General features: G+C 35.5%; 1 protein-coding gene across 1 annotated transcript in view; it reads right to left on the bottom strand.

Moving 5' to 3' along the window:
* Positions 1-207: 207 nt before the first annotated feature.
* The window catches only part of IPO8 (importin 8), a 68,169-nt gene continuing 42,041 nt past the window's right edge, over positions 208-26,335 (bottom strand). The window contains exons 19-25 of the mRNA XM_068970430.1: positions 25,998-26,095; positions 22,282-22,377; positions 13,549-13,769; positions 10,517-10,722; positions 5,579-5,782; positions 3,197-3,313; positions 208-2,138 (exon numbers count right to left, since the gene is read on the bottom strand). Of these exons, the coding sequence (XP_068826531.1) occupies positions 2,041-2,138; positions 3,197-3,313; positions 5,579-5,782; positions 10,517-10,722; positions 13,549-13,769; positions 22,282-22,377; positions 25,998-26,095 (1,040 nt within the window). The 3' untranslated portion in view covers positions 208-2,040. The remainder of the gene's footprint in view (positions 2,139-3,196; positions 3,314-5,578; positions 5,783-10,516; positions 10,723-13,548; positions 13,770-22,281; positions 22,378-25,997; positions 26,096-26,335) is intronic.

Raw genomic sequence — 26,335 nt, 5'->3', positions numbered from 1 at the left:
TGTCCCCAAACACTCCCCACTCTTTAGCTGTTTCTGATGAGCCCTTGTTATCCTCCCCAACCTATGCCCACCTTCCTTCAGGTCCCCAGGAGTCAGGAAAACATCCTGATGGGTGTTTCAGAAAATATTTCACACAGAGTTCAGGATTCTGGGAATAAGCCCACATTTTATTTTACATTCATATGAGTTCCTGCACTTCCAAGGTTATCAGATCACATTCAGGTTAGCACTGCTGGTAACAAAACTGTACAACTACCCTGGCTTCAAAAACAAGATAGGATGATACATATTAACACTTCTTTCCCTTTAATACTGCAGGAGACAATACACCACAAAAATAAAATCACATGCCTTTTACAATCCAGTGTGAAGGCATATTATGTTAAAATTAAATCATTTGGGACATAAAGAGAATAAGAAGAGATTCAAAGCTTAAGATGTTAACAATTTCCCCCAATGCCATCTTTCTCTTCTAACTCCCAGTTGGCACACTCAGCATCAGTGCCTTGGGAAGAGTAGGGCAGAGGAAAGCAGGGGATCATTTAACTGAAACTCATGGCTTCTTGGGCTACTTCTGTAAAACCTACTTAAATAACCTAAAATTCTAAAAAGAGTTCATATTAACAAGGGATGGTAATCTAGAAAGCACCTGGAGGAAATTCCTCCAGTCACTGATGGAAAATATAAGCTGCAAACATTTCATAAAAAAGGACAACTGTATCATATCCAGAAATATATTAAGTTCTGAAAATCCATTTTCACTTTACAGAATGAAAACACTATGACCCATGTTCTGGCACTGAATCAGCTCAGAAAAACAGCTGTAACCTCTATCTGTAATATTTCTCATGGGCTATCTTGCATCATTACAATGTAAGAGTACAGTGACTAATATCCCAACCCCTGAAAAATAGAAGAAGCCAATCTGAGCTAAAATAAAAACAGATTCAGTTCAGATTAGATAGGAGAAAAGTCAGATGTGTGAGAAAGCAAGAAGTTAGATTTACTTGGGTCTTTTTCCTAGATAAAAAATACTGTTACAAAATGTTTTGGACCCAGGTCCAACACAGCTGGAATGATAAGTTATTGACAATGCAAGCCCCCATCCAGAAAGACAGCATACTTATGCAGCACCTTTCTCTTAGAAGTTCAATGTGCTTTAGCATAATTATCAATTAACTGCATAATTAAGTACATGATTCAGAAAATACTCAGACTTATTGTTAATTCCAATGACTAAGGAGTCCCTGCCACTTGCTGCCAAGAAATTTTTGAGTCCTGAACTTTACCAGGTTATGAATGAAATCCATACTCATATAGATTGATTCAAAAGAAATACTACCCCTTTCAGGGCTGAAAAATATGACAGAAGAGAGAATAAGACACTTCTTAGGAAAGCCACATCTTTAGGAAAAAACACATTATGAAAAACCAGAGCCAGTGCATATTGTACAACCCCTGAAGAAAGCCCCCAGCAGCAGGGGGTCAAGGGGAGCAGTGATGATTTTGAAACCAGAGTGACTTGTAGCTAACTGTCTAACAGGAAATTCACATAGTAAAATACAGAATAAATCAACATATAGCCAAGGTTTACATTTATCTAGAAATATGTTTTATGCTTTAAAAAAAATTGCAACACACTCCAAAAAAACTTTTTTCAGATAATTCATGTACAACAGAAGGCACTGTTATTCGCATAAATCCATTGATTCTGCATGGCAAAACCTGAGACGTGCAGTTCCATCCAATCCTCTAAATCCACCTTGGTCGTTCATCCTTTGGAGCATATGCTTTGTCCTTTTCAGTCCTATGATTTTGTTTTTCTTTAATTCCATACATTACAGTAGCTGCTTAAAATATATATTTCAGGGTGAGAAAGATCAAAGGGGACACAGGGGCAGAGAAAGGTGCTGCCGGATGCCAAGCGGTAACTGGCACAGCAGGTGGCACAAACAGCAGCCCCTCCCCAGCTCTGCTGACCCTCTCCTTCCGCTGACATTCAATGTAACAATGATGTCTGGTCAGTTGATGTTCCTTCTTTCAGTTGTTGGTAGGCATAGTCCCAAAATTAAATGCAGAGAGGACTCCTTTGTTTTCAAAGGTGAAGCCTCCCTGTTGTTCAATCTTCTTCTTTGCCTCTAGAATTTGCAAGAGAAAGCAGGGAAAAGAGAAGAGTATCTAAGGTAACAAAGTTGGAAATATCCTCAAAGGAGCTAGATTCTTTAGAGTTAGCACTGTGAAGGAATGTGAATCGTGGTATTAATTATTCTGCCCAATTGAACACTAGCCTTTAACAAACCCATGTCAGTAAGTACAATCGTCCAGGTGTCTGGGGATATGTAACCCACAGACACACAGGATATAGAGGGCCCACTGTACCACACCATTTTAACAAGGAACTTGAGCATCCTAGGATTTTGGTATTTGAGGGGAGCCTAGGAACCAATCCCCTCTGAAGATACTGAGGAATGACTGCAATTATAATTCCTATTTTGAAACAACTGTTTGCTAAAACTGAGCAATATAAAAACAAGGCTCAAAGCCATAGTGTCTACCCCTAAAAGGGCACACTCACTTCTCCCATCAGGAGAGGCGATACAGAATCTGGGCAGGACTGAAGTCTAAAGTCCATGCAGAAGAAGCTGGGTTCTAAACTCTAGATTCCTATTCCATATTGTCTTCCACTAAAATACTTCTGTAATTACAAAATCTTCCATTAATTTTCCAGAAGTGGCCATAATAATATCTGCGTAAAATAATTTCTCCATCTCAAAAACTGAAAATCAACAAGAATCACCAACTTCTACATAAAGCCCAACAAAAAGAAATGGAGAGTATTTCATTTCTAGAAATATAAGGTCCTTATAAGAACTCATAAAATGCCTTTGATTCACTGTTTAGATGGTTACGTGGGTGACCCAGCTGGTTAACTCTCCTTCAGCAAGATTCATCCCACCTTTATGTCTTAGCTTTGGCTCCAAAATAGGATAAAGGTGTGAATAAGAACACTACTAAAGACAGATATTAACACAGGGTGTTTTGCAAAGCTATCGTAAGTGATTAAAAAAATCATAAAATAATGATAATTTCTTATTATCTTGAAAGGTTGGCCTCTAAAAACAAATTTTAGAGGCTGGTAAAAATAAAGGCTAACTACCAACACATGCGCTCTGATCAGAAAATCATGCTGGCTGACCTGCCACTGTCCTCCGGTGCTCGGCCAATGTGTACACCTCCTGCAGCGCCCTCCTCTGATCCTCACTGAGCGGTGCCATCAGCAGTTGATACCACGCAGCATCCCGATTCTGCACAGCTGTTGTAATGCAGGGGTGTTTCAGGGGAGAAGGAATGATAAGGGAGTCCAGTGACAATTATTATTTCAGATAATAACTAATGATATAACCAAATTACAATGAAATGATAACAGACAATAGGTGATAAAACTTATTCCAACAAAGGATGACTCCTGAGTACTCACTTTAGTACTCAACCTATGTGGGGCTACAAAGGAAGGCTGAAGTGAAGTGAGAGTCGCCCAGTCATGCCCGACTCTTTGCGACCCCATGGACTATATATAGTCCATGGAATTCTCCAGGCCGGAATACTGGTGTGGGTAGCCTTTCCCTTCTCCGGGGGATCTTCCCAACCCAAGGATCGAACCTAGGTCTTCGCATTGCAGGTGGATTCTTCACCAGCTGGGCCACGAGGGAAGCCCCTTGTAGAAGGGTTGGAACACCACAAATCTCTCCCTTGCCTAGTTCTCTGCCTCCTTTGCCATCTCCTCCACTTCTTGGGGTTTCACTAACTATGAAAGCTCCCTAAAATCCAGATCATGGGAAACACTTTACTCACTTGTTATCATTTTCCTCAGGAATTCTCATGCTGCTGGCACATGCCACATGCTACCTGCATCTACACCAAAAACTCGAATTTGTACCTTTAGGCAAAACTGTTCACTAAACTTCCTGGACTTTTACATTGGATAGGTCACCTGAAACTCAGCACAACTGTAACCAAATGTAACATTTTACCTCTCAAACTCTCTTTGGATCTCCCCATTTCCATCACTAGTTCTATCAGTCTCCTGGTCAACCACTATCAACCCCTGCACATCCAATTCTGTGCTTCTTTCTTGATGGTTTTCACCTATATGCTTTTTTTCATCAAACGCCACCCTTTCTCTCGAGGGCCTTACTTACATAAAGCAATTTCCTAACACTTGGTTCCCAAGTCTAGCCCACTTCAGTTCTTTTTGGACATTATCAATAGATAATACCCCTGAAAGAAACTACCACATACCCAAAATCACCTCTTTATACAAAAACATTCAACAACACTCTAATGGGCAATGGGATAAAGACCACCTCAGTCCAGAATCCAAGGCTGGTACAATTTGGTACAATTTTAACACTTCACAGAGACTTAAGCAGTGGTCCCTATATATGCTGACTGAGCAAAGTTGGTTGCCTATCTCTTGAGGAGCTTTTTCAAAATACATATCCTGAGATCCCACCCAAGACCAAAGAGCTTCTTTGTTGCTTATGGTGGACACCCAGGTCCAGTAGTGCCTTAGAGCACACCCTCTGCATTCCAATTTCCACCTTTATGCTCTTTATCTTCCACATGTTTTGGAATATCATTCCCTGGACTCTCTACCTGTTGTTCCTGCTAAATTTCAATAAAACACAGAGGTGATTCATTAATGGTATTTGTAATAAACAATACACTGGCATACTACATAATGTCAGTATATTACGCTACCACTACCTTGTTAGTATTAACAACAATATTTTAGGGTTGGTGTTCAAATTGAACAAGGATGTTCAATTTAATATTCTTTACAACAGCAAAGAAACAAAAAACTGGAAATATCCTTTATGTCCATCAGTGGAAATAAGCTAAATTATGATACTGCCATAGAAATACAATGTAACTATCAAGCAACCCATATAGTGGGATTTCTTTTCATTATAACTTGTTTATAATAATTTGCCAAATATTCTCATTGGTTTGTTACTTATTTTTAATTCTATAAGTTTTCTATTTATATATCTCATCCTTATACTAGGTTATCGGTCTTACTCATTTATAGAAGGTTTCTGTAATCTGTGGATCTTACAAGACAGTATTTTCTTCCAATCTTTTATGAGTACTTTAACCGTATTTCTAGTGTCCTTTCCTGTACAAAACTGGTATATTGCTTATATAGTTAAAAATTTACTCTCTTATGGACTCCATTCCTTCCCAAGGGGATTGTGAATTGCTGATAAGTTTATGGCCACAATTTTTAAGCAAAATATGTGAGATACTTCATTCTGTAAAAATCTTTGTTTATACCTAGAGGATGAACAATATATACAGCTACTCTGCCTTAAATTACTTTTATGAGGATATCCTGCAATCTTACCCTGACAGTATGCTATCTGCTCTCATTTTATGTATGTTTGGGGATTTCTATAATTAAAAATGAATACAATTTTTACAGGGAATTCTAAACTAATTTGGGGTAGACCCCAAAACAACATCTAAAAGATGGAAATGAAAAACATATCTGACGATTCAGGGAGTAACAACATACTCAGCAAAGCTTGTGTAAAAAATTGATATTCATCCACACTATTGTCAAGGTCCAGCGGAGTACTGAATCCCTCAAGAGCAGTTTCTTCCAACACTTCTTCATCCCAGTCATCGTCATCTTCCTCCTCATCTTCACCTCTTCCATTATTTGACTGCATTGCTTGAGCAGTTACATTAGTCTCCTCTTCATCACTTGAAATCTCTTCTGTGAATCCATTATTCATTCAAAAGTAATCAAATCACATAAGGACAAAAGATAAATCCAAATGAAAACAAAAATTATAAAGTGACATTCTAGAAATGGAAAAACTATCAAATAATTTTATGTAAAATAAAATAAACCTTCCCTTTACTATAGCTTGCTAAATTGAAAATGACTTTATCTTCCTCATTTAAAACAATTTCTAACTATCTCTAAATCTGTGATCTAGATGAACTGTTATTGTTTAACAATGGCTGCTTCATATGCATTAACATAAAAATACTATTTAGCCACAGATTCCCAAATTAACCTTTTTTGTAAAAAAAAGACATAAAATGATTGTGTACTCAGTGCATGTGTTTTAAATAACAATGACCTCCCATTGAGAATGTGAGTCTCGTAACAATTAACTAAGATATTAATAATTACCAATTGCTTGGAAATATTCAAATGAAGAGGTCATTTCCGCTAACAGAAACAGAAAAGTTTAGAAATATTAAGAAAAATAATCGGCTACACATGGGTTAAAAAAAGTAGACAGCTGAACTGTGTATCTCCATAGACTGAGTTTCTATTTTCAGGGCCAGTCTGTTCCAGACAGACCAATACTGTAAATAACTGGAAGATAGTAAATGCAGGGCAAAAATCAATCTAAGAGGAAAAACCTGGAGTAAACTTAAACCAGGCATTATTAATCTAAATCTAGTTCTATAAAACATACCATACTGAAGCACTTGGATTAAGCTGCAAAATAATTTTAGGGATAAGGCAAGAAACCATAGTTTTTACCACAAACACGGAAAAAAAAAAACTATATATAAAGGATAATAACAAGACAGCAAGAGATACCTTTGTTGGTTAATCATCATACACTTAAGTAGGAAATTCAATAAGAAAGTCTGGGATATTACTAAAAAATCTTCCCGCAAGTCTTAATAATTATAAGCCAAGAGAGACCAAAGTAAGAAATTAGAAAGAGTGCAACATACTGGAAAAAAAGAATTCTGATTGCTTGAAGAAACTAATTTCAGGGTTAAAGACACACACAGACGGAAACGTAGTTTGGCGGTTTTTCTAATGTGTCTAAGTGAACATTAGACCAGTTGAACTGAAAATATATCTACAGGACATTACATCCCAAAATGGCAGAATACAAATTTTTTCCAAGTGCATGTGGAACGTTCTCCAGGACAGAACACATGCTAGGCCACAAAATAAGTCTCACCAAATGTAAAGGGATAGAAATTATATTAAGCATTTTTTCAGACCACACTATGAAACTAGAAATCAATCACAGGTAGAAAAATGAAAAACATAAACACATGAAGACTAAACAACATGCTACTAAAACACCACTGGATGAATGAAAAAATCATAAAAGAAATCAGAAAATACCTGAGACAAATGAAAACAAAAACACAACTTTCCAAATTTACAAACACTGCAAAATTTAGGTTTACCTCAAGAAACAAGAAAAATATCAAATAAACAGCCTAACCTACCATCTAAAAGAATAAAAAAAGAACAAACAAGGCCCAAAGTCAGAAAAAAGAAATAATAAAGTTTAGAGGGGAAATAAATAAAATAGACCAAAAATATATAGTAGAAAAAATCAAGAACTGTTTTTTGAAAAATAAGCAAAATGTATAAGCCTGTAATGGGGTGAAAAAAAAGAGGACTCATAAATAAAACAAGAAATAAAAGAAATTGCAACTTTTACCACAGAGATACCAATAAAATCATAAGTGAATGCTACAAATAGTTATAAGCCAACAAACTGAACAACCAAGAAGGAATGGAAACATTTCTAGAGATATACAGCCTTCCAAAATTGAATAAGGAAGAAATAGACAATCTGAATAAAGAGATCACTCTAGTAAATTGAATTCATAATCAAAAAACTCTCAGCAAACAGAAGTCCATGACTGGATGGCTTAACATGAAAACTCCTCCAAATGTATAAAGAAAAGCTAATACCTGTCCTCAAACTACTCCAAAAAGCCGAAGAGGGGAGAACACTCCCAAACTCATTCCACGGGGAGAACACTCCCAAACTCATTCCACAGGGCCACCAAAAGCAAAGACACTACCAAAAAAAAGAGAAAGAGAATTATAGGCTAATATTTCTGGTGAATATCAATGCAAAAATCCTCAACAGAATTATTAGCAAACCAAATTCAACAACTTATAAAAAGGATCATATACAACAATCCAGTGGGATTTATTCCAGGAATGCAAAGATGACTCAATATCCACCAATCAATGTGATACACCACATAAAAAAAGAATAAATCACATGATGATCATAATACCTACCAAAAAGCACTTGACAAAATTCAACATCCATTTATGACAAAATTTCTCATCGAAGTAGGTATAGAGAGAACATATCTCAACATAATAAAGGCTGTTTATGGCCAACCCACAGCTAACATCATATGCTACAGTGAAAGCTGAAAGATTTTCCTCTAAATTCAGGAACAAGGTAAGGATGCTCACTCTTGCCACTTCTATTTAACATACTATTGGGAGGTGAGCCATGGCAATCAGACAAGAAAACAAAATAAGAAATAAAGGAATCCAAATTGGAAGGGAAGTAAAACTGTCACTATTTTCATATGCCATAATAATATATATAGAAAACCATAAAGTCTCCACCAAAAAGCTTTTAGAACTAATAAATGAATTCAGTAAAGTTGCAGAAAGAGAAATCAAGAAAACAAAATCTATTTAAAATCATATTGAAGAAAATTAAATACTTATGAATAAACTTAACTGAGGGAAGTGAAAAGACCTATATTCTACAAATTATAAAACACTGAAGACGGAATGGAAGAAAATACCAAAAAATGAAAAGATATTCTGTGTTTATGGATTGGAAGAGTTAATATTGTTAAACTATCCATACTACCAAAGCAATCTATAGATTTAATGCCTATCAAAATACCCATGACACCCTCCACAGAATTAGAACAAATCGTCCTAAAATTTATATGGAACCACAAAAATACCCTGAACTGTCAAAGCAACCTTGATGAAAAAGAACAGGGTTGGAGGTATCAAGTGCTTTAAGACTATCCTATAAAGCTACAGTAATCAAAACAGTATGGTAATGGCACAAAAACAGACACAAAGATCAATGGGAAAGAATTAAAAGCCTAGAAATAGACTTCTACATTTGGAGTTGATTCACCTACCACAAAAGAAGCAAGAATACACAAGAAAAGATCAGTTTCTTCAATAATAAGCATATTGGGAAAACTGGACAGCTACATGTAAAAGAATGAAATTAGAACATTTTCTTACATCATAGATAAAAATAAACTCAAAATGGATTAAAGACCTAAATGTAGAGCCAGAAACCATAAAAACTACTAGCAGAAAAACAGAACACTCTTTGATATAAATTGCAGAAATATTCGGGGGGTTCTGTCTCCTAAAGCAAAGGACACAAAAACAAAAACAAATGGAACCTGATTAAACTTAAAAGTTTTGGGGCATCAAAGAAAATCATTGATAAAATGAAAAGACAACCAATAAGTACAAGAAATGATATAATATGATAGGGGTTAATACTCAAAATATATAAACAGCTCATACAACTCAATGTCAAAAAGCCGACTGACCCAATTAAAAAATGAGCAGAAGACCTGAATAGGCATAAAAGGTATTCAACATGACTAATCACTAGAGAAATGCAACTCAAAATCACAATGAGATATCATCTCACCCCTCTCAGTAAGAATGGCTATCAAGAAATAACAAACGTTGGCAAGGATATAAAGAAAAGGGAACCCCTCCACACTGCTGGTGGGAATGTAAACTGGTACAACCATTATGGAAAACTGTATGAAAAAACTAAAAATATGATCCAGCAATTTCACTCCTGGGTTTATACACATATATTAAAAAATAACTCAAAAAGATACACACACCCCCCAATGTTCACAGCAGCATTATTTACAATAGCCAATATAAGGAAGCAATGCAAATGTCCATCAACAAATGAATGGATGATGAGGATGTGGTGAGATGTACAGTGGATTAGTACTCAGCTATAAACAAAGAATGACATCTTGCCATTTGGAACAAAATGGGATAGACCTAAAGGATATTATGCTTAATGAAGTAAGTCAAACAGAGTCTATAAGTAAGTCTACATGTTACATTTAAATGTGGAATATAAAAAATGAAAGAAACAAATGATATAAAACAGACTCACAGATACAGAGAAATAACTAGTAGTTACCATTAGGAAGGGGGAAGTGGAGGGCCAAGAGTAGGAGATTAAGAGGTACAAACTATTAAGTTTTAAAAAAATAAGCTACAAGGATATATTGAACAGCACAGGGAATATGTTAATATGATAACTTTAAATAGTATAATCTATAAAAACAGTGAATTATTATATATGCTATAGATCTGAAACTAAAGACCTAAATGTATAACCAATAATATAATATTGTAGATCAGCTATACTTCAATGGAAATAGATAAAGTTATGAACTATTTCTGGAATTTTCCATTTAACATTTTTAGACAACTGAAATCATAAAACCAAAATTGTGGTAAGAAGGGACTACTATAACTCAGTCAATCAAACTCAAAATATTTGTTACACATGTAGCAGGCCAAGAAATGTAAATCTATTTAATGTTTCTAAATAGACTAAAACTCAAAGAAAACACATACTCAAAAAAAGCAGTTCTAGCATTCACTGCAATTAGAACACTTTACCATTTTCTTCTATATTGGCTTTATCTGCTTTTGAGTGATCTTCCCGGTTTACCAGTTGTCTGGTAGCACAGACCTGCTTTAATCCAAGGAAAAGGAAAAGAATGGAGGGCACAATCTGTCCCACCACAGCATCTACTGCAGGAGGTCGATTTTGCAATTCCAAAAGGATACTCAGTCCTATTATACACATCTTCCGATCATGATGCCTACAAATCATAAAAGGGAAAAAAGTGTGTACATGAGAAATAAGAAAAATTTCTGAAGAAATTACAAAAAGGAACATCCAAGTTGTGCTCTAAGGTTCATTCACTGGAGCCACACAGAGGTAAAACTATTTTGTACTATATGAATTCCTATGTAAATCAAGTTTTGCAAACCAATTATCATCAACAAAGACCTATGGGAGCCTGCAATTGATATGATGAATCTTGCTGTAATATCAATTTATGATTAATACAAATGCTGCAACTGGGCCTTGACAAAACAAGTTTTATTAAGTAAGAATACCTGTATATAACAGCATAAAATTCCTATCCAGTGAAAAATTGAAGTCCCTTAGACTTTGATTCATTGCACTGGTCTACAAGGTACACTATACTGTATACTAACCCCCTAGGTGCCAAAAGCTAGTCTAAAAATCTCAGCGTCTAATAAGCTGAACTTAATGTGGGCATGCTCAGTTACTCAGCCATGCCCTATTCTTTCAGATCCCATGGACTGTAGCCTGCCAGGCTCCTCTGTCCATGGAACGTTCCAGCCAAGAATACTAGAGTGGGTAGCCATTTCCTGCTTCAGAGGATCTTCCCAACCCCCAGATGGAACCCAGGTCTCCTGTGCCTCCTGCATGGGCAGGTGGATTCTTTACCACTGCACCACCTGGAAAGCCCTGCTGAACTTAATAGCTGCAAGTAAATCTATTAAATGTCCTGTGCTAATAAAACAAGATAAGGAAAACTTAATTCTGAAGGAAAAAAAGTTTGACCAATGGTGGAGCTAGTGGTAAAGAACTCGCCTACCAATGCAGGAGACATAAGATACCCGGGTTCAGTCCCTGGGTTCAGAAGATCACCTGGAGGAGGGGATGGAAACCCCTTCCAGTATTCTTGCCTGGAGAATCCAATGAACAGAGGAGCCTAGCAGGCTACAGTCCATAGGGTCGCACAGAGTCAGACATAACTGAAGCGATTTAGCAAATACACAATATACATTACAAAGATTTTTACATGAATGCTTCTAAATTGTTTAAAACTAAAAATATTAAGAATGAAAAGGTTACTGTATTAGTGTAACATTCACACAGGCATGAACAAAAAAATTTACTGGCAATAATTCAAAATAAAATATACAACAAAAAAAGTAAAAAGTGTTAGTCACTCAAACATGTCCAGCTCTTTGAGACCCCATGGACTGTAGCCCACTAGGCTACTCTGTTCATGGGATTCTCCAGGCAAGAATACTGGAGTGGGTAGCCATTCCGTTTTCCAGGGGATCTTCCTGACCCAGGGATCAAATGCCGGTCTCCCATATTGCAGGCAGATTCTTTACTATCTGAGCCACCAAGAAAGCCCCAATATACACCATGCGTTCCTCAATACACAACAAACCTAACAACAAATATAGCTTCCATTATTCTTCATTATTTCCATTGTTTGATTCAAGTTGCTAATGCCAAAGTAGTATACTATAATAGGTACTGTGCTTGACCTGATGACTTTCTCATTAATGTAGCCTCTACCTAGAAGTGTATACAAAGGGTCAAATGGATTACAGTACAAAAGATGATTACTGAGTGGTGCTCTGAAGAATCCAAGGGAGCACAATCCACACATGCCCAATCTATATAATTGCTGAGACATCTTCTATTTTTGGAAAATTGCTTATAGATGCTACTAACTGTATAACTGGGCTTCCTTGGTGGCTCAGTGGTACAGAATCTGCCTGCCAATGAAGGAGAAGTGGGTTCAATCCCTGGGTCAGGAAGATCCCCTGAAGAAGGAAATGGCAACCCACTTCAATATTCTTGTCTGGGAAACCCCAGGGACAGAGGAGCCTGGCAGGCTACAGTCCATGGGGTTGCAAAAGAGTTGGACATTACTAAGCAACTAAGCAACAACAACTATATAACTGTGAATGACTAAATCTCTACTCTGTAAACCTTTGTCAGATATAACTAAGTACAATTTCTTCCTAAAGTATGCTCTTCCTTTCAAAGTATTAGTAAGAAATCTAAATCTGGGACAAACTGTAGTCTCCTATATGTAGAAAAATAAGAATACACATAGCAGCTTTTAAGTATGTTTCCCTATTCTTTTTCCACCATCCTAATTCAGGCCTCCACCATCTCCCCACTACTTGGTAATATTCTAACCACTCCTGCTGGAATTACTTCCCCCTCAGTAAATTTTTCTAAATGATATCTTGCAAGATGTAAAAAGAACACTACTTATTTCTAAATTAATCAAATTCTAACACGACAAGGTCACTTACATGTGTCGGGTCACCTGAGGTGGGTATATAACTATGACTTAGGATCTCCCTTTCCCTGTGTTGGAAAGCTAGGAGAGTATTTCACACAAAGCCGAACTCTCCTACCAGGATAGGACCAAGACTATAGCTAACAATCCTCTGATTTCACATTTGAGAACAGGCTTCCTTGAGGTTTTCATATTTTTACCAGACTAGTACTTTCCTTAGAAACATGACTCCATTTAGAATGTTGTTACCTACAGACACTTAAAGTCAAGGAACCCAAGCAGACACTTAATTCTTGTTGCCAAGACATATAACAATACACATAAGCCAAAAACAAGTGAGGAAGGGTAATAAACCTAATTTTTAGAGTCTGTGTTTTTTTCCACTAGATTATACTCCTGAAACACATTCTTAATTCTCTAAAAATTTAATATTATATTAACAGTACATTAAAAAATGCTTAGATATAAAAACTATCTTTCAATATGCTATTATACATGCATATTACAAGTCAACTTTCCAAGAACAGAAATGCAGTGTAAAATGAAAAAGACACAGACCCAAGAAAACAATCTGTATCATTCATCCACTGATTTATAAATTGTACAGTTACAGGTCCAGGGTTGTGAGGCAACTGAATTCGTTCTAAAGTATGTAGCAGCAAATCAGGGTTGTAGTACAAGGCAGCAATTGCAACCTGAAGACACATAGTACGAAGCTCACTAGTTTTAACCCCTCGGGTTAATCGCTCCAAAACAAGTTGAACGAAGAGTGGAATGCACTAGAGGAAAAAAGAAAAACAGAAATCAAGTAACTTTTACAGAAAATTGAATGCTGGTAAAGTGTAATCATTAAATAAGATACTCTTAAAGACAGTAGAACTTGCTAGTTTAAATCATTTTCAGAATTATTAAATTCAGAGAGATTAAATGGCCAAGAAAGGTCCTAGAGCAGTACCAAAATGTCTCCTTTCCTTTTAACTCAAGATTACACTTAGATGAAGGTTGTCCTACAAGAGAACACAATCAAAAAACTGCAATAATCCAAACGGAGACTCAGTCACTTACATGTTTTAAGTTAAAAAGACCAGGATGGAGTTTTTCTTTAATAAATCAAATTGGAAATATACTTGACCCTTGAACAAAATGGGTTTGAACTATATGGATCCATTTAAATGCAGATTTTTTTCAACAATTAATACTACAGTTCTATACCTTCCATGGTTAATTAAATCCAGATAGGGAGAAACCATGTATACAGAGGGCCAACTAGAAGTTATACACAGATCTCTAACTGCAGAGGGTGAGCACCTCTAATTCCGGCATTGCTCAAGAATCAAGTGCAAAAAAAAAAAAAAAAGAAACTTAGAATAAGCATGATGTGATCAGAATTTTTCTTGAGGAAAAAAAATTCCTAAAAAAAGTCACAGGGATATAACATACAACATGGTTTGCTGTTGTTCAGTCACTTAGGTGTGTCTGACTCTTTGCAATTGCATGGACTGCAACACCCCAGGCTTCCCTGTCCTTCACTATCACCCAGAGTTTGCCTGAACTCATGTCCATTGAGTTAATGATGCAATCCAACCATCTCATTCTGTCACCCCCTTTTATTCCTGCTCTCAATGTTTCCCAGCATCAGGGTCTTTTCCAATGAGTCAGCTCTTTGCATCAGGTGGCAAAAGTACTGGAGCTTCAGCTTAAGCATCAGTCCTTCCAGTTGAATATTCAGGGTTGATTTCCTTTAAGACTGACTGATTTGATTGTGCTATCCAAGGGACCCTCAAGAGTCTTCTCCAGCACCACAAATCAAAAGCATCAATTCTTTAGCACTCACTCAGTCTTCTTTATGGGCCAACTCTCACATCCGTACATGACTACCGGAAAAACCATAGCTTTGACTATATGGACCTTTGTTGGCAAAGTGATATCTCTGCTTTCTAATATGCTGTCTGGGTTACATCAAGCAAAATGCTGAGCTGAGTGACTCACAAGCTAGAATCAAGATTGCTAGGATAAATATCAACAACCTCAGCTATGCAGATGATACCACTCTAATGGCAGAAAGTGAAGAGGAACTAAAGAGCCTCTTGATCAGGGTGAAAGGGGTGAGTAAAAAGAGCTGACTTTAAACCCAACATTCAAAAAACTAAGATCATGGCATGCAGTCCCATCACTTCCTGGCAAACAGATGGGGAAAAAGTAGAAACAGTGACAGATTTTATTTTCTTGGGTTATAAAATCACTGCGGACAGTGACTGAAGCCATGAAATTAAGACACTTCCTTCCTGGGGAAAAAGCCTATCAGGCTCCTCCATCCATGGGGTTTTCCAGGCAAGAGTGCTGGAGTGGATTGCCATTTCCTTCTCCAGGGGATCTTCCCAACCCAGGGATCAAACCTGGGTCTCCCGCATTGCAAGCAGACGCTTTACCATCTGCGCCACCAGGGAAGCCCATGACAAACCTAGACAGTGTATCAAAAACTAGAGATATCACTTTGCCAACAAAGGCCCACACAGTCAAAGTTATATTTTTCTAGTAGTCATGTACAGATGTGAGAGTTGGTCCATAAAGAAGGCTGAGTGCTGAAGAACTGATGCTTTCAAACTATGGAGCTGGAGAAGACTCTTGAGAGTCCCTTGGACAACAAGGAGATCAAACTAGTCAATCCTAAAGGAAATCAGTCCTGAATATTCACTGGAGGGACTGATACTCAAGTTGAAGCTCCAATACTTTAGCCACTTGATGCAATGAGCAGACTCACTGGAAAAGACTTCGATGCTGGGAAAGATTGAGGGCAGGAGGAGATGGGGGAGACAGAGGATGAGACCACTGGATGGCATCACCAACTCAATAGACATGAGTTTAAGCAAACCCCAGGAGATACTGAAGAACAGGGAAGACTGGCATGCTACAGTCCATGGGGTCACAAAGAGTTGGACACAACTTAGTGAGAGAACAACAACAACAGTACTACTTAAGAAGGTGAGGAGATAATGAATGTAACTATTTGCTTACTTTTTTTTAATGGAAGTATGAACTAAAAACTGGGGTTGGGGGAGATGGAAATAGGGAAAGAGAGTAATGGTAGAGTGGACAGGGATGGAAGCTAGATTTTTCTGAATATACCTTGTTTTTTGTAAACCAGACTTGAGACTATGCATTATGTTTTATTTATTCATAAAAAAAGCAATCCCTAGGAGTTAAGATGAATAATCAAACAGGGATTATTTAAAATTACTTTAAAATTTGTGACTTGACATGTTCGGCTATAAATATCCCTAGCATATGAATATACCTTTGAGACAAAAAGAGCTACTAAAAAATCTTAAACACACGTTTAAGGCAATGTAATCACATGTTTGTGACAATGCTGGTATAACTACTGACACTGTGTATATACTTTTTATTATTATTTTTAAGTGGAGGACAATCACCTTATGACGTTGTGTTGGTTTCTGCCATACATCAATATGAATCAGCCACAGGTATACACTGTTCCTCCCTTCCGAACCTCCCTCCCATCTCCCGTCTATCCAATCCCTCTAGATTGTCACAGAGTACCCGGTTGATCTCGCTGTGTTACAGGGCAACTTCCCATTTGCTATCTATTTTACATATGGTAATATATATGTTTCCGTACTACCTCTCAATTCATCCCACCCTGTACTTCCCCCACTGTGTCCATAAGTCTGTTCTCTATGTCTGTCTGTCTGCAAAGACTCATCAGTACATCTTTCTATATTCTATATATATCCATTAATATTCAATATTTGTTTTTCTTTTCCTGACTTACTTCATTCTGTATAACAGGCTCTAGGTTCATCTACCACACTAGAACTCCCTCAAATTTGTTCCTTTTTATGGCTGAGAAATAGTCTATCATATATATGTACCACAACTTCTTTATCCACTCATCTGTTGATGGACATCTAGGTTGCTTTGATGTCCCGGCTATTGTAAATAGTGCTGCTTTGAACACTGTGGTACATACATCTTTTAGAATTGTGGGTTTCACAGGGTATGTCTAGTAGTGAGATACTGGTCATATGGCAGTTTTATTCACAGTTTTTTAAGAAGTTTCCATACTCTCCATCGTGGCTGTATCAATTTACATTTCTACCAACTGTGCAAAAGGGTTCCCTTTTCTCCACATTGTCTCCAGCATTCAGTTTGTACATTCTTTGATGATGGCCATTCCGACTGGTGTGAGGTGATATCTCACTGCAGTTTTAATTTGCATTTCTCTAAAAATAAGCAATGTTGAGCATTTTTTCATGTGTCTATTTGCGATCTGTATATCTTCTTTGGAGAATGTCCATTTAGCTCTTCTTCCCATTTTTTGATTGGGTTGTTTGTTTTTCTGATATTGAGCTGCATAAACTGCTTGTATATTTCAGAGATTAATCCTTTATGAGACTCTATATATTAATACATATTAGTGGTATAAAGTAAATGAGTAATTATGATGAGAACAAGGATTCTGGGTTTAGGGGATGTTGATTAGGATCAATTTGGTTAAATAAAAATAATGTAGTCTTGAATTTGAACAGGAAATATCCATGTCCTCTAATGCAATACTCTTAATATAATATGTATTTTCTGGTTCTCTTTTGTGGAAATAATGACCAACTCAATAGCAGAGGCTCTCCCTTTTGCCTATAGTCCTGGAATATACCATTTCCCAGGGTAGGGCAGGAAATGTACAAGATGAACCTGAAGCATCTAGTCACACCAGATAGCAGAAAATTCCCAAACACTACTAGAGTCAGGTCAAAAGCACTCATACGGCAAATTCAAGAGGCTCCCACTAGCCAAGGCTGAAAGAACTCTGTGTATCTGAAACATTCTGAAGTATTATTTTAGTATTATTTGAATTTACAGATTTAAATGAAACACATCAAATAAATTTGAATCTGTAAATTCATATAATACTAAAAACCAAAAAAAAAAAAAAAAACCTCCCAAAACATCTCACTGGTCATCTTTGGAAGATGCTAGGAAACAAACTTATTGCCTCAGTCATGACAAATAAAGGGAAATACTCAAACTGTTCCTCAGAGGAACCTGATAAATTCATGAGAAAACGCTTCTCTTCATAGAAATCTTACTACTCATAAATGAAGAAAGAATGACAGAATTAAAATACCATCACCATCAGCACTAAGATCATAAGATGAGAGACAACCAGATATCTGTGCCTCCTGGTAGGAACACGCAACACCACCTATGAAGTATTCTTGCAAAAGAAATCACAAATAAATCTTACCAAAATATCTAGATATAACTACCAATTTATAGGAAATACTGAGGAATTTCATTCCTAGGTGTTATAATCCTTCAGCACAGCAGTGGTAACCTCACTAACATTAGACAGTGAGCTAACTCAACTTTCTGACATAGAAATGCTTGGACACCAACTTTTCAATCCTTCTGACAATCCAGTTTTAGAAATAGAAATCCACAGTATTACACCTGAAATTCTTATTTGCTAACTTCAAATGAGTCTATGCAACCAAAAGCAATTCCTTTACTCAATTTTTCTCTACTAGACTTACTAGACTTCTCCAAACTGAAATTTCAACTTTCTTCATTTCTTAACAATTCTAACTAAGAAGATAAAGCCATTGGACTTAAGTTTTGACATCCCTTCTTTCTACCTCAAGACACATCTCTATATCAGCATTATCTAAGGTGGAAATAAGAACATATTTTGAGATGAATGAATATGAACATACACCAAAACTTATTAATGTAGTTAAAGCAGCAGTTAGAGGGAAATTTATAGCTATCAATCTCTATAACAAAAAGCAAGAAAGATTTCAATCTAATAACCTAAATTTCCACCTCAAGACTCTGGGAAAAGAAGAGCAAACTAAACTCAAAGAAAGTAGAAAAGAATAAATTATTAGAATTAAAGCAAAAACTAATGAAATAGCAAACAGAAAAACAAAGAGAGAAAAATCATAAATTGGTTCATTGAAAAAATTAACAAAATTGACAAAATTTTACTTGAAATAACAAAAGGGGAAAAAGAAAGAAAGAGAAGATAATAATTACTAAAATCAGTAACAAACAGGGTCATTATCATTGACCTACAAAAAGATAACAAAATATTATGAACTGCATGCCAACTAATTAGAGGAAATGGACAACTTCTAAAAAAGATGCAAACTCCCATATTAACTCAAAAGGAAATAAAGATACAAGTAGACCTGTAACAATTAAGAGATTGAACTGGTAATTTTAAAACTACCCACAAAATAACCTCTGGCAAAGATGGCTTCACTGCTATATTCTAACATTTAAAAAACACCAACCTTCATAAATTCTTCCAAAAAATAGAAGAGGAGGGAGCCCTTCCCAACTCATTCCACGAGGCCAGTATATGATTCCAAATCCAGACAAAGATACCACAAGGAAAAAAATTACAGATCAATATCTCCTATAAATATAGACACAAAAATAGTTATAAAGATACCATCTAACTGAATCTAGAAATATATAAAAAGGATCATATTCCATGATCAAGTAGGATTTACACCAGGAATTCAACCTTGACTTAACATCTGAAAATCAACAAATACACCATATTAAAAGAACAAAAACCATATGATCATCTCAGGAGAGGCAAAAAAGCATCTGACACTCCTTCATGATTGAAACACTTAATGAACCAGGAGTAAACAGGAACGTACCCAATCTGATAAAAGACAGCTATGAAAAACCCACAGCTAACACTAGACTTAATGGTGAAAGGAATGCTTCCCTACCTAAGATTAAGAACAAGACAAGGTATCACCATACCTATTCACCATTGCACTGAAGGTTCTAGCCAAGGCAACTAGGCAAGAAAAGTAAAATAAAAAGCACCAAGATTGGAAAGGCAAAACTCTTATCTGCAGATGAGATGACCTTGTATACAGAAAATCCAAAGAAATTCTCTGAAACTCTATTAAAACTAATAAACAACTCTGGCAAGGTTGCAAGAAACAAAATATACCAAAAAATGTATTTCTAAACACAGGCAATAAACAACTTGAAAATAAAATTAAGAAAACAATACCACTTACAACAGCATTAGAAAGGATAAAATATTTTAGGAAGATTTTAACAAAAGAAATGTGCTTGAAAACTATAAAACATTTTTGAAATAAATTAAAGACACCCTAAATAAAAGGAAAAGGAAAGACATCCTATGTTCAGGGATTGAATTATTCTCAAAGTGACAATACTTCCTAAAGTAATCTAAAGATTTAGCACAATGCTTATCACAATTCCAGCTGTCTTCTTTCCTTAAACTGAAAAGTCAGTCCTAAAATTCATATGGAAATTCAAGGGTCCAGATTAGCTAAAAGAATCTTACACAGGAAAACTGGAGGACTTAAACTTCCTAACTTACTACAAAGCTACAGTAATAGTGCAATCCTAGATTAAGGACAAAAAAATTCATCAAAACTGAATGAAAGTCCACAAATACATCCTCCCATTTATAGTGAATATATCTGACAAGTGTGCCAGCACATTTCAACAGGGAAAGAATAGTTTTTCAAGAAATAGTGCTTCTAGACACCTTGACATCTACATGCAAAATGATGACTTTGTACCTTTTCCTCATACCATCTACAAAAATTAACTTAAAGTGAATTAAAGACATAAATATTAGAGCTAAGACCATAAATCTCTTAGAAGAAAATGGAATTTTTTTGTAAACTGGAATTTAGCAGTGATTTCTTAAATATGATGACAACCACAACAACAAAAGAAAAAATAAATTAGACGTCATCAAAATTAACTTTCCTGTGCTTCAAAGGACATCATCAAGAAAGTTATAACATAAAAATTGAGAGAAAATTTTTACAAAGTACATATCTGATAAGGAACTTGAGTTTAGAATATATACAAAGAAGCCCTACAACTCAAAAATAAATAAACCAATTAAAAATAGGCCAAAAAATCTGAATAAACATTCTTTAAAAAATATAAACAGCCACATGAAAAGATGCTCACTATCATAAGCCATCTGGGAAAATGCAAACCAAAACCATGAAATATTGCTACTAGGATGGCTATAACAAAAAGACCAACCAAGTGTTAGCTAGGATATGGAGAAATCAAAACTCTCATTCAGTACTGGTAGGAACAGGAAATGGTGCAGCTGCTTTGGAAAAGTTTGGCAGTGGTTAAACACAGAATTACTACTCCTATATATATACATATATAAATATATATACCAAGAGAAATGAAGACATATCCACACAAAGAAGACATGTCCACACAAAAATCAGCATACAAATGTTCATGTCAACATTGTTCACAATAGCCAAAATGTGGAAATAAGAAAAATGTCCATCAATTGACGAATAGCTAAAATAAATGTGATATAATCACATAATGAAATATTTATCAATTAAAAGAAATAGAGTACTGATATCTGCTATAACATGAAGGTATCTTTTAAACTACTATGTGCTAAGTAACAGAAGTCATTCACAAAGAACCACATATGATTTCATTTATATAAAATGTCTAAAATAGGCAAATCTGCAGAGAAAGACAGTATAATAATGGTTGCCTAGGGTTGAGGGTCATTTAGGTGAAATGAGAAATAACTACTAAAGGGCACAGAGTTTTCTCAGGGGTAGTGATTAAATAAATATTCTGAAAACTGACTGTGATAATAGTTGCACAATTTGGTGATTTATTAAAAACCAGTGACATACAAACTCTAAAGGACTGACTGGATGGTATACAAATTATATCTCAATAAAGCTGTTATACAAAAATACATGGAGTAAATATTACAGAATTGAAAAAAAAACTCTACACTTATCCTTGAACACTTTTCTCAGTAACTGAATATCATACCACAGTTGTATCAAAAACTGAATTAATCTTGCTAAAAATATATATTTTATATCAATAGAGAAAAACATTTTTTCTTTTTGCACCTTCATTTCTGATTGAAAAAGATATCTGGGAATATTTCAATAGCATACACAAAAACAAAGGAAAAAAGCAAATCTCTGGGAATCAAACTGAGCAGGATTTATTTGTACATTTATCTCCTTCATGATTTGCTTGTTAGTCTCTTAAGTTATTACATATTTTTCTGTGTATCTAGAATGCAAGGAACAATCTCCAAATTGCATGGGTATTTTTGTTATAAGATTTGTACCAGTAAATACAAACTATAGGTTATCTTTATAATTTTTCATCATAATATACACAAAATGTCAAGCAGGCATTATAAATTTTAAACATCAAGTAGGATGTTTTCTACACATATATCACCTGATCAATTCCCCTTCCTTTGCACTGAAGAATGATGACTTCAAGAAGTTTGGCTGCATGACATTCTGCATCTTCTCCTGCATCTCCACATAGTACCTGCAGTAATTAAAATTTCACTCAGGCACTGTAAAACTTTAATCAAGTTTACATAAAGTAAATATCACGTAAAAAGCAGCCATTAGAATCATGGTGTTTGCATCATGAGTTTACCTTGCCAACCCAAAAAAAGGAAGTTCAAAATAAAGTCCATCTATCTTTTTTATCTACTCTAATTCCTTATATGAGTAATAATTCACTTTATTTCACTCTGGATTAAAAAGTAGGCTGTTACCTGTCTAGACAAATAAAGCTTCCCTTTAAGTAAGGCACTAAAAACAATAAAATGATACAATAAAATAAAGAAAAAAACCTTCTTAAACAACGAAACAAACCCTGTATTTTCGTATTTTTCTGTCCTTTTTGAATTCCTGTCTATATCCACCCAGTTTTTCATAAAGAAACCATAAATATAATATTACATACCATTGAGTTTTCTCACATGGGCTTTATAACTTGAAGTACTTTCCAAAGATATTAAACCATTTAGGACTAAACAGTATTACAGAAGATGAATATAACAAAGCTTACCAGACTGTTCCCCTAATGACAATTTTGTATTTTCACTGAATGAACAATTATAGAAAGCACATGTTCATACAGAGAATATGACAGCCTTATAATAAGGTTCACAGAAGAAAGATTTATAGAGAACAGGCATACTTATATTAGAAATTAGGAAATATGAAAAAATTAATGTGTTCAAACACAACACATAAGAAAAAGAACAGACTTAAAGAATAAAGGTAAGACAGAAATTAGGAATAACAGACAAATAGGTAACAAAGAGAAATCAAAACTAGATTCATTTTTTAAAGACTTTAATAATTTGACACTTCTATCAAATGTATTATTTTCAAAATTATTTTAAAAAGCAAAGCAAAATTTTAAAAAATGTTAGGAATGAAAGGTACAAATACCTATAAAGGAAAGATTAAAAATGAAAATACTACAAAGAATATTATATCTTTATATTTTTTTAAACTCAGATGAATTGGATAATTTCCTAGACAAATATGATTTAAGAAAGCTGAATTTAGAATCTTTCCAGATAAAGATGACAGATATGAACATCCCCATTCAATTTTATCCCTTCCCAAAGGCCATTAAAATGAAGATAAAGATATTTTAGAGGCATACATCCACAAAGACATATAAAAGGAAAAAGAGACAGCTATAAAACTGTGGAAGCTGGAAAATAGATGTGTCAGGGAGCTGAACTGTAAACAGATAGCTAGCAAAACCAAGAAACAACCCTATTTACATAAACAGAATTCCACCTTTAGGGCAGTGTTTCTAGATCTAGATTCTAAGTATGAATGGGCTCTGGGACCAGAATGCCTAGGTCTAAATCCTAGCTCTGCCATTTATGAGCTGTGTTTTTAGAAAAGCTATTTCACCTCTGTGCCCCACTGTTCCCTTCTGTAAAAAGGAATATAATAATATATTTATGTCATAGGACTATATGGTACAGGAAAAAAAAAAAAAATCAGTCCCTTTATCCCAAATTACATTTACTTGGTTTCTTTGTTTGCTGGTTTGAGGTTCTGTTTCTCTTCCTTCCACAAAAGGAAGAGAAGCAAAATATAGTGCAATGGTTTAAAAATGGGCTCTGGAACTAGATTTGTTGTTTAGTCGCCCAGTCATGTCCAACTCTTTGTGACCCCATGGACTACAACACGCCAGGCTTCCCCATCCTTCACTGTCTTCCAGAGTTGCCCAAATTCATGTCAACTGAGTCTGTGATGCCATCCAACCATCTCATCATCTGTTGTCCCCTTCTTCTCCTGCCCTCAATTTTTCCCAGCATCAGGGTCTTTTTCAATGAGTCGGCTGTTCACATCAGGTGGCCAGCTTCAGCATCAATCCTTCCAATGAATATTCAGGGTTAATTTCCTTTAGGATGGACTGGTTTGATCTCCTTGCTGTCCAAGGGACTCTCAAGAGTCTTTTCCAGCATCACAATTCAAAAACATCAATTCTTCAGCACTCAGCCTTCTTTATGGCCCAACTCTCACATCCATACATGACTACTGGAAAAACCATAGCTTTGACTAGACAGACATCTGTCAGCAAAATGATGTCTCTGCTTTTAAATACACTGTCTAGGTTTGTCACAGCTTTTCTTCCAAGGAGCAAGCATCTTTTAATTTCATGGCTTAAGTCACTGTCCCCAGCAATTTTGGAGCCCAAGAATATAAAAACTGCCACTGTTTTCATTTTTCCCTCATCTATTTGTCAGGAAGTGATGGGACCAGATGCCATGATCTTAGTTTTTCGTATGCTGAGTTTTAAGCTAGCATTTTTCACTCTTCTCTTTTATCTTTATTAAGAGGCTCTTTAGTTCCTCTTTGCTTATATGACCTAGGTCACTTTTCTAAACCTCAAGCACAATGCAAAATCTCTCTCTCCTCTTTGACAAAAAGGTGATATAATGCTGAAAAGATTAAATAAATTAATGTATACAAATGCTCAGGAAATACCTGATACACAGTAAGAGTGTGCTAATAAGATAATAAGAAATAAATTTACTTGCTAAGAAGGACATCATTGTGAACATTACTGTTACTCTATCTGCTACAATACAGAGCAGCTGCGAGTTAATTGTCTGCTTGCTGCTTTCTCTGCCCCTTTTCCTCACTAGCAGCTATCTCTATAACAGGAAAAACCTGAGGACAACCAGGTGATTAGGACCTAACAAGCTGGGTTCCCAAAGAGCTATATGAGTCTTCAAAAATCGTGATTCTACTCCTGCAGTTTATATGTGATGAAACTTAGTGACCTCCCCAAATCTCCCAGGCTCTTTAAAACTGAACTGAGACCTAAATTAGATAAACTGATTATGAGTTCAGCACTCTTAACAGAGCCTGGTACACATCTCTTCTAGAAAGGAAAACAGGCTGTACACTGGCTATCTTACTCCCAACTCCAAAGCCAAACTTAGGTTTCTGGCTATTCGAGCTTTCTAAAATCTGCCATCTCTATGTAATACAGTTTTATATTTATGAATATACACATATTCACCTAAAAGAGGAGGAAAGCATTAGTCACGAATCACTCCTAGATATAACCAAGAGGGGGTATTTGTGACAAAGATAACATAGTAGGCAATCATGCTTGTGCATAAATGCAACAGTAGTCATTATGTGGCTTACAAACTATCCTGTACTGAGTTAAATGATGCTATCTTTCCAACTATTCCAATTTTTTTTGTCTTGTTTATGTTCAAATTACCTATACCTAGTGTTTTCCAATATATACATTCAATTAAAAGAAAAATCACTAATTGACAAACAGTGATATTTTCCTAGCACTCTTCTTTAATCAAGTAGTAAGTCTATATTTTTGAAAGAAAAAATACATGGAAAATTATTTACCTAAGCATTGTGAAGTACACAACTATAGAAGTAGCAAACATTAAGTATAACACACAATATGAAATTTTCAGAATATAATTCCAAACTCCATTTGAAAACGCAAAATGACAAATATATGTTCATAAGAGCAATATACAACTAAATATATAAGGAATAAATTGAGAGAGTACCTGAAGTGAAATACAACACTAGTCAGTAAACATTAGTAAGAATCACTACGACAAATGATTAGGACATGCTTACCTTTCTACACATTGTAAAAAGTATTTCTAAATGCTTTGGATTTGACAGTAAAGTATTTGTATCTATTGTCACATAATTATGCAGAAGAGGCATCATGTCTGGAAAAAAATTCAAACACTCAATGAGATCTGAGTGACAGAAGTAGAAACAAATTATTACCACTGAAAGCACATTTCTATAGCACCCACACATTACTATCTTCCCTTGCAACCACAAAACGCTAGAAACTAAAATGGTACACCTGCCCTATTTATTGATGAGGGAAATGTGGATCAGAAAGATTAAAATTCTCATCATTTAGTGATTGTTATGAATTTTCTTCTTTTTCCCCATAGCAC

The sequence above is a fragment of the Capricornis sumatraensis genome, chromosome 4 (genome assembly GCF_032405125.1).
Source record: "Capricornis sumatraensis isolate serow.1 chromosome 4, serow.2, whole genome shotgun sequence".
NCBI classification, from domain to species: Eukaryota; Metazoa; Chordata; class Mammalia; order Artiodactyla; family Bovidae; genus Capricornis; species Capricornis sumatraensis.
The sequence above is the reverse complement of the archived record's forward strand: the minus strand, read 5'-3'. Positions and strand labels throughout refer to the sequence as shown.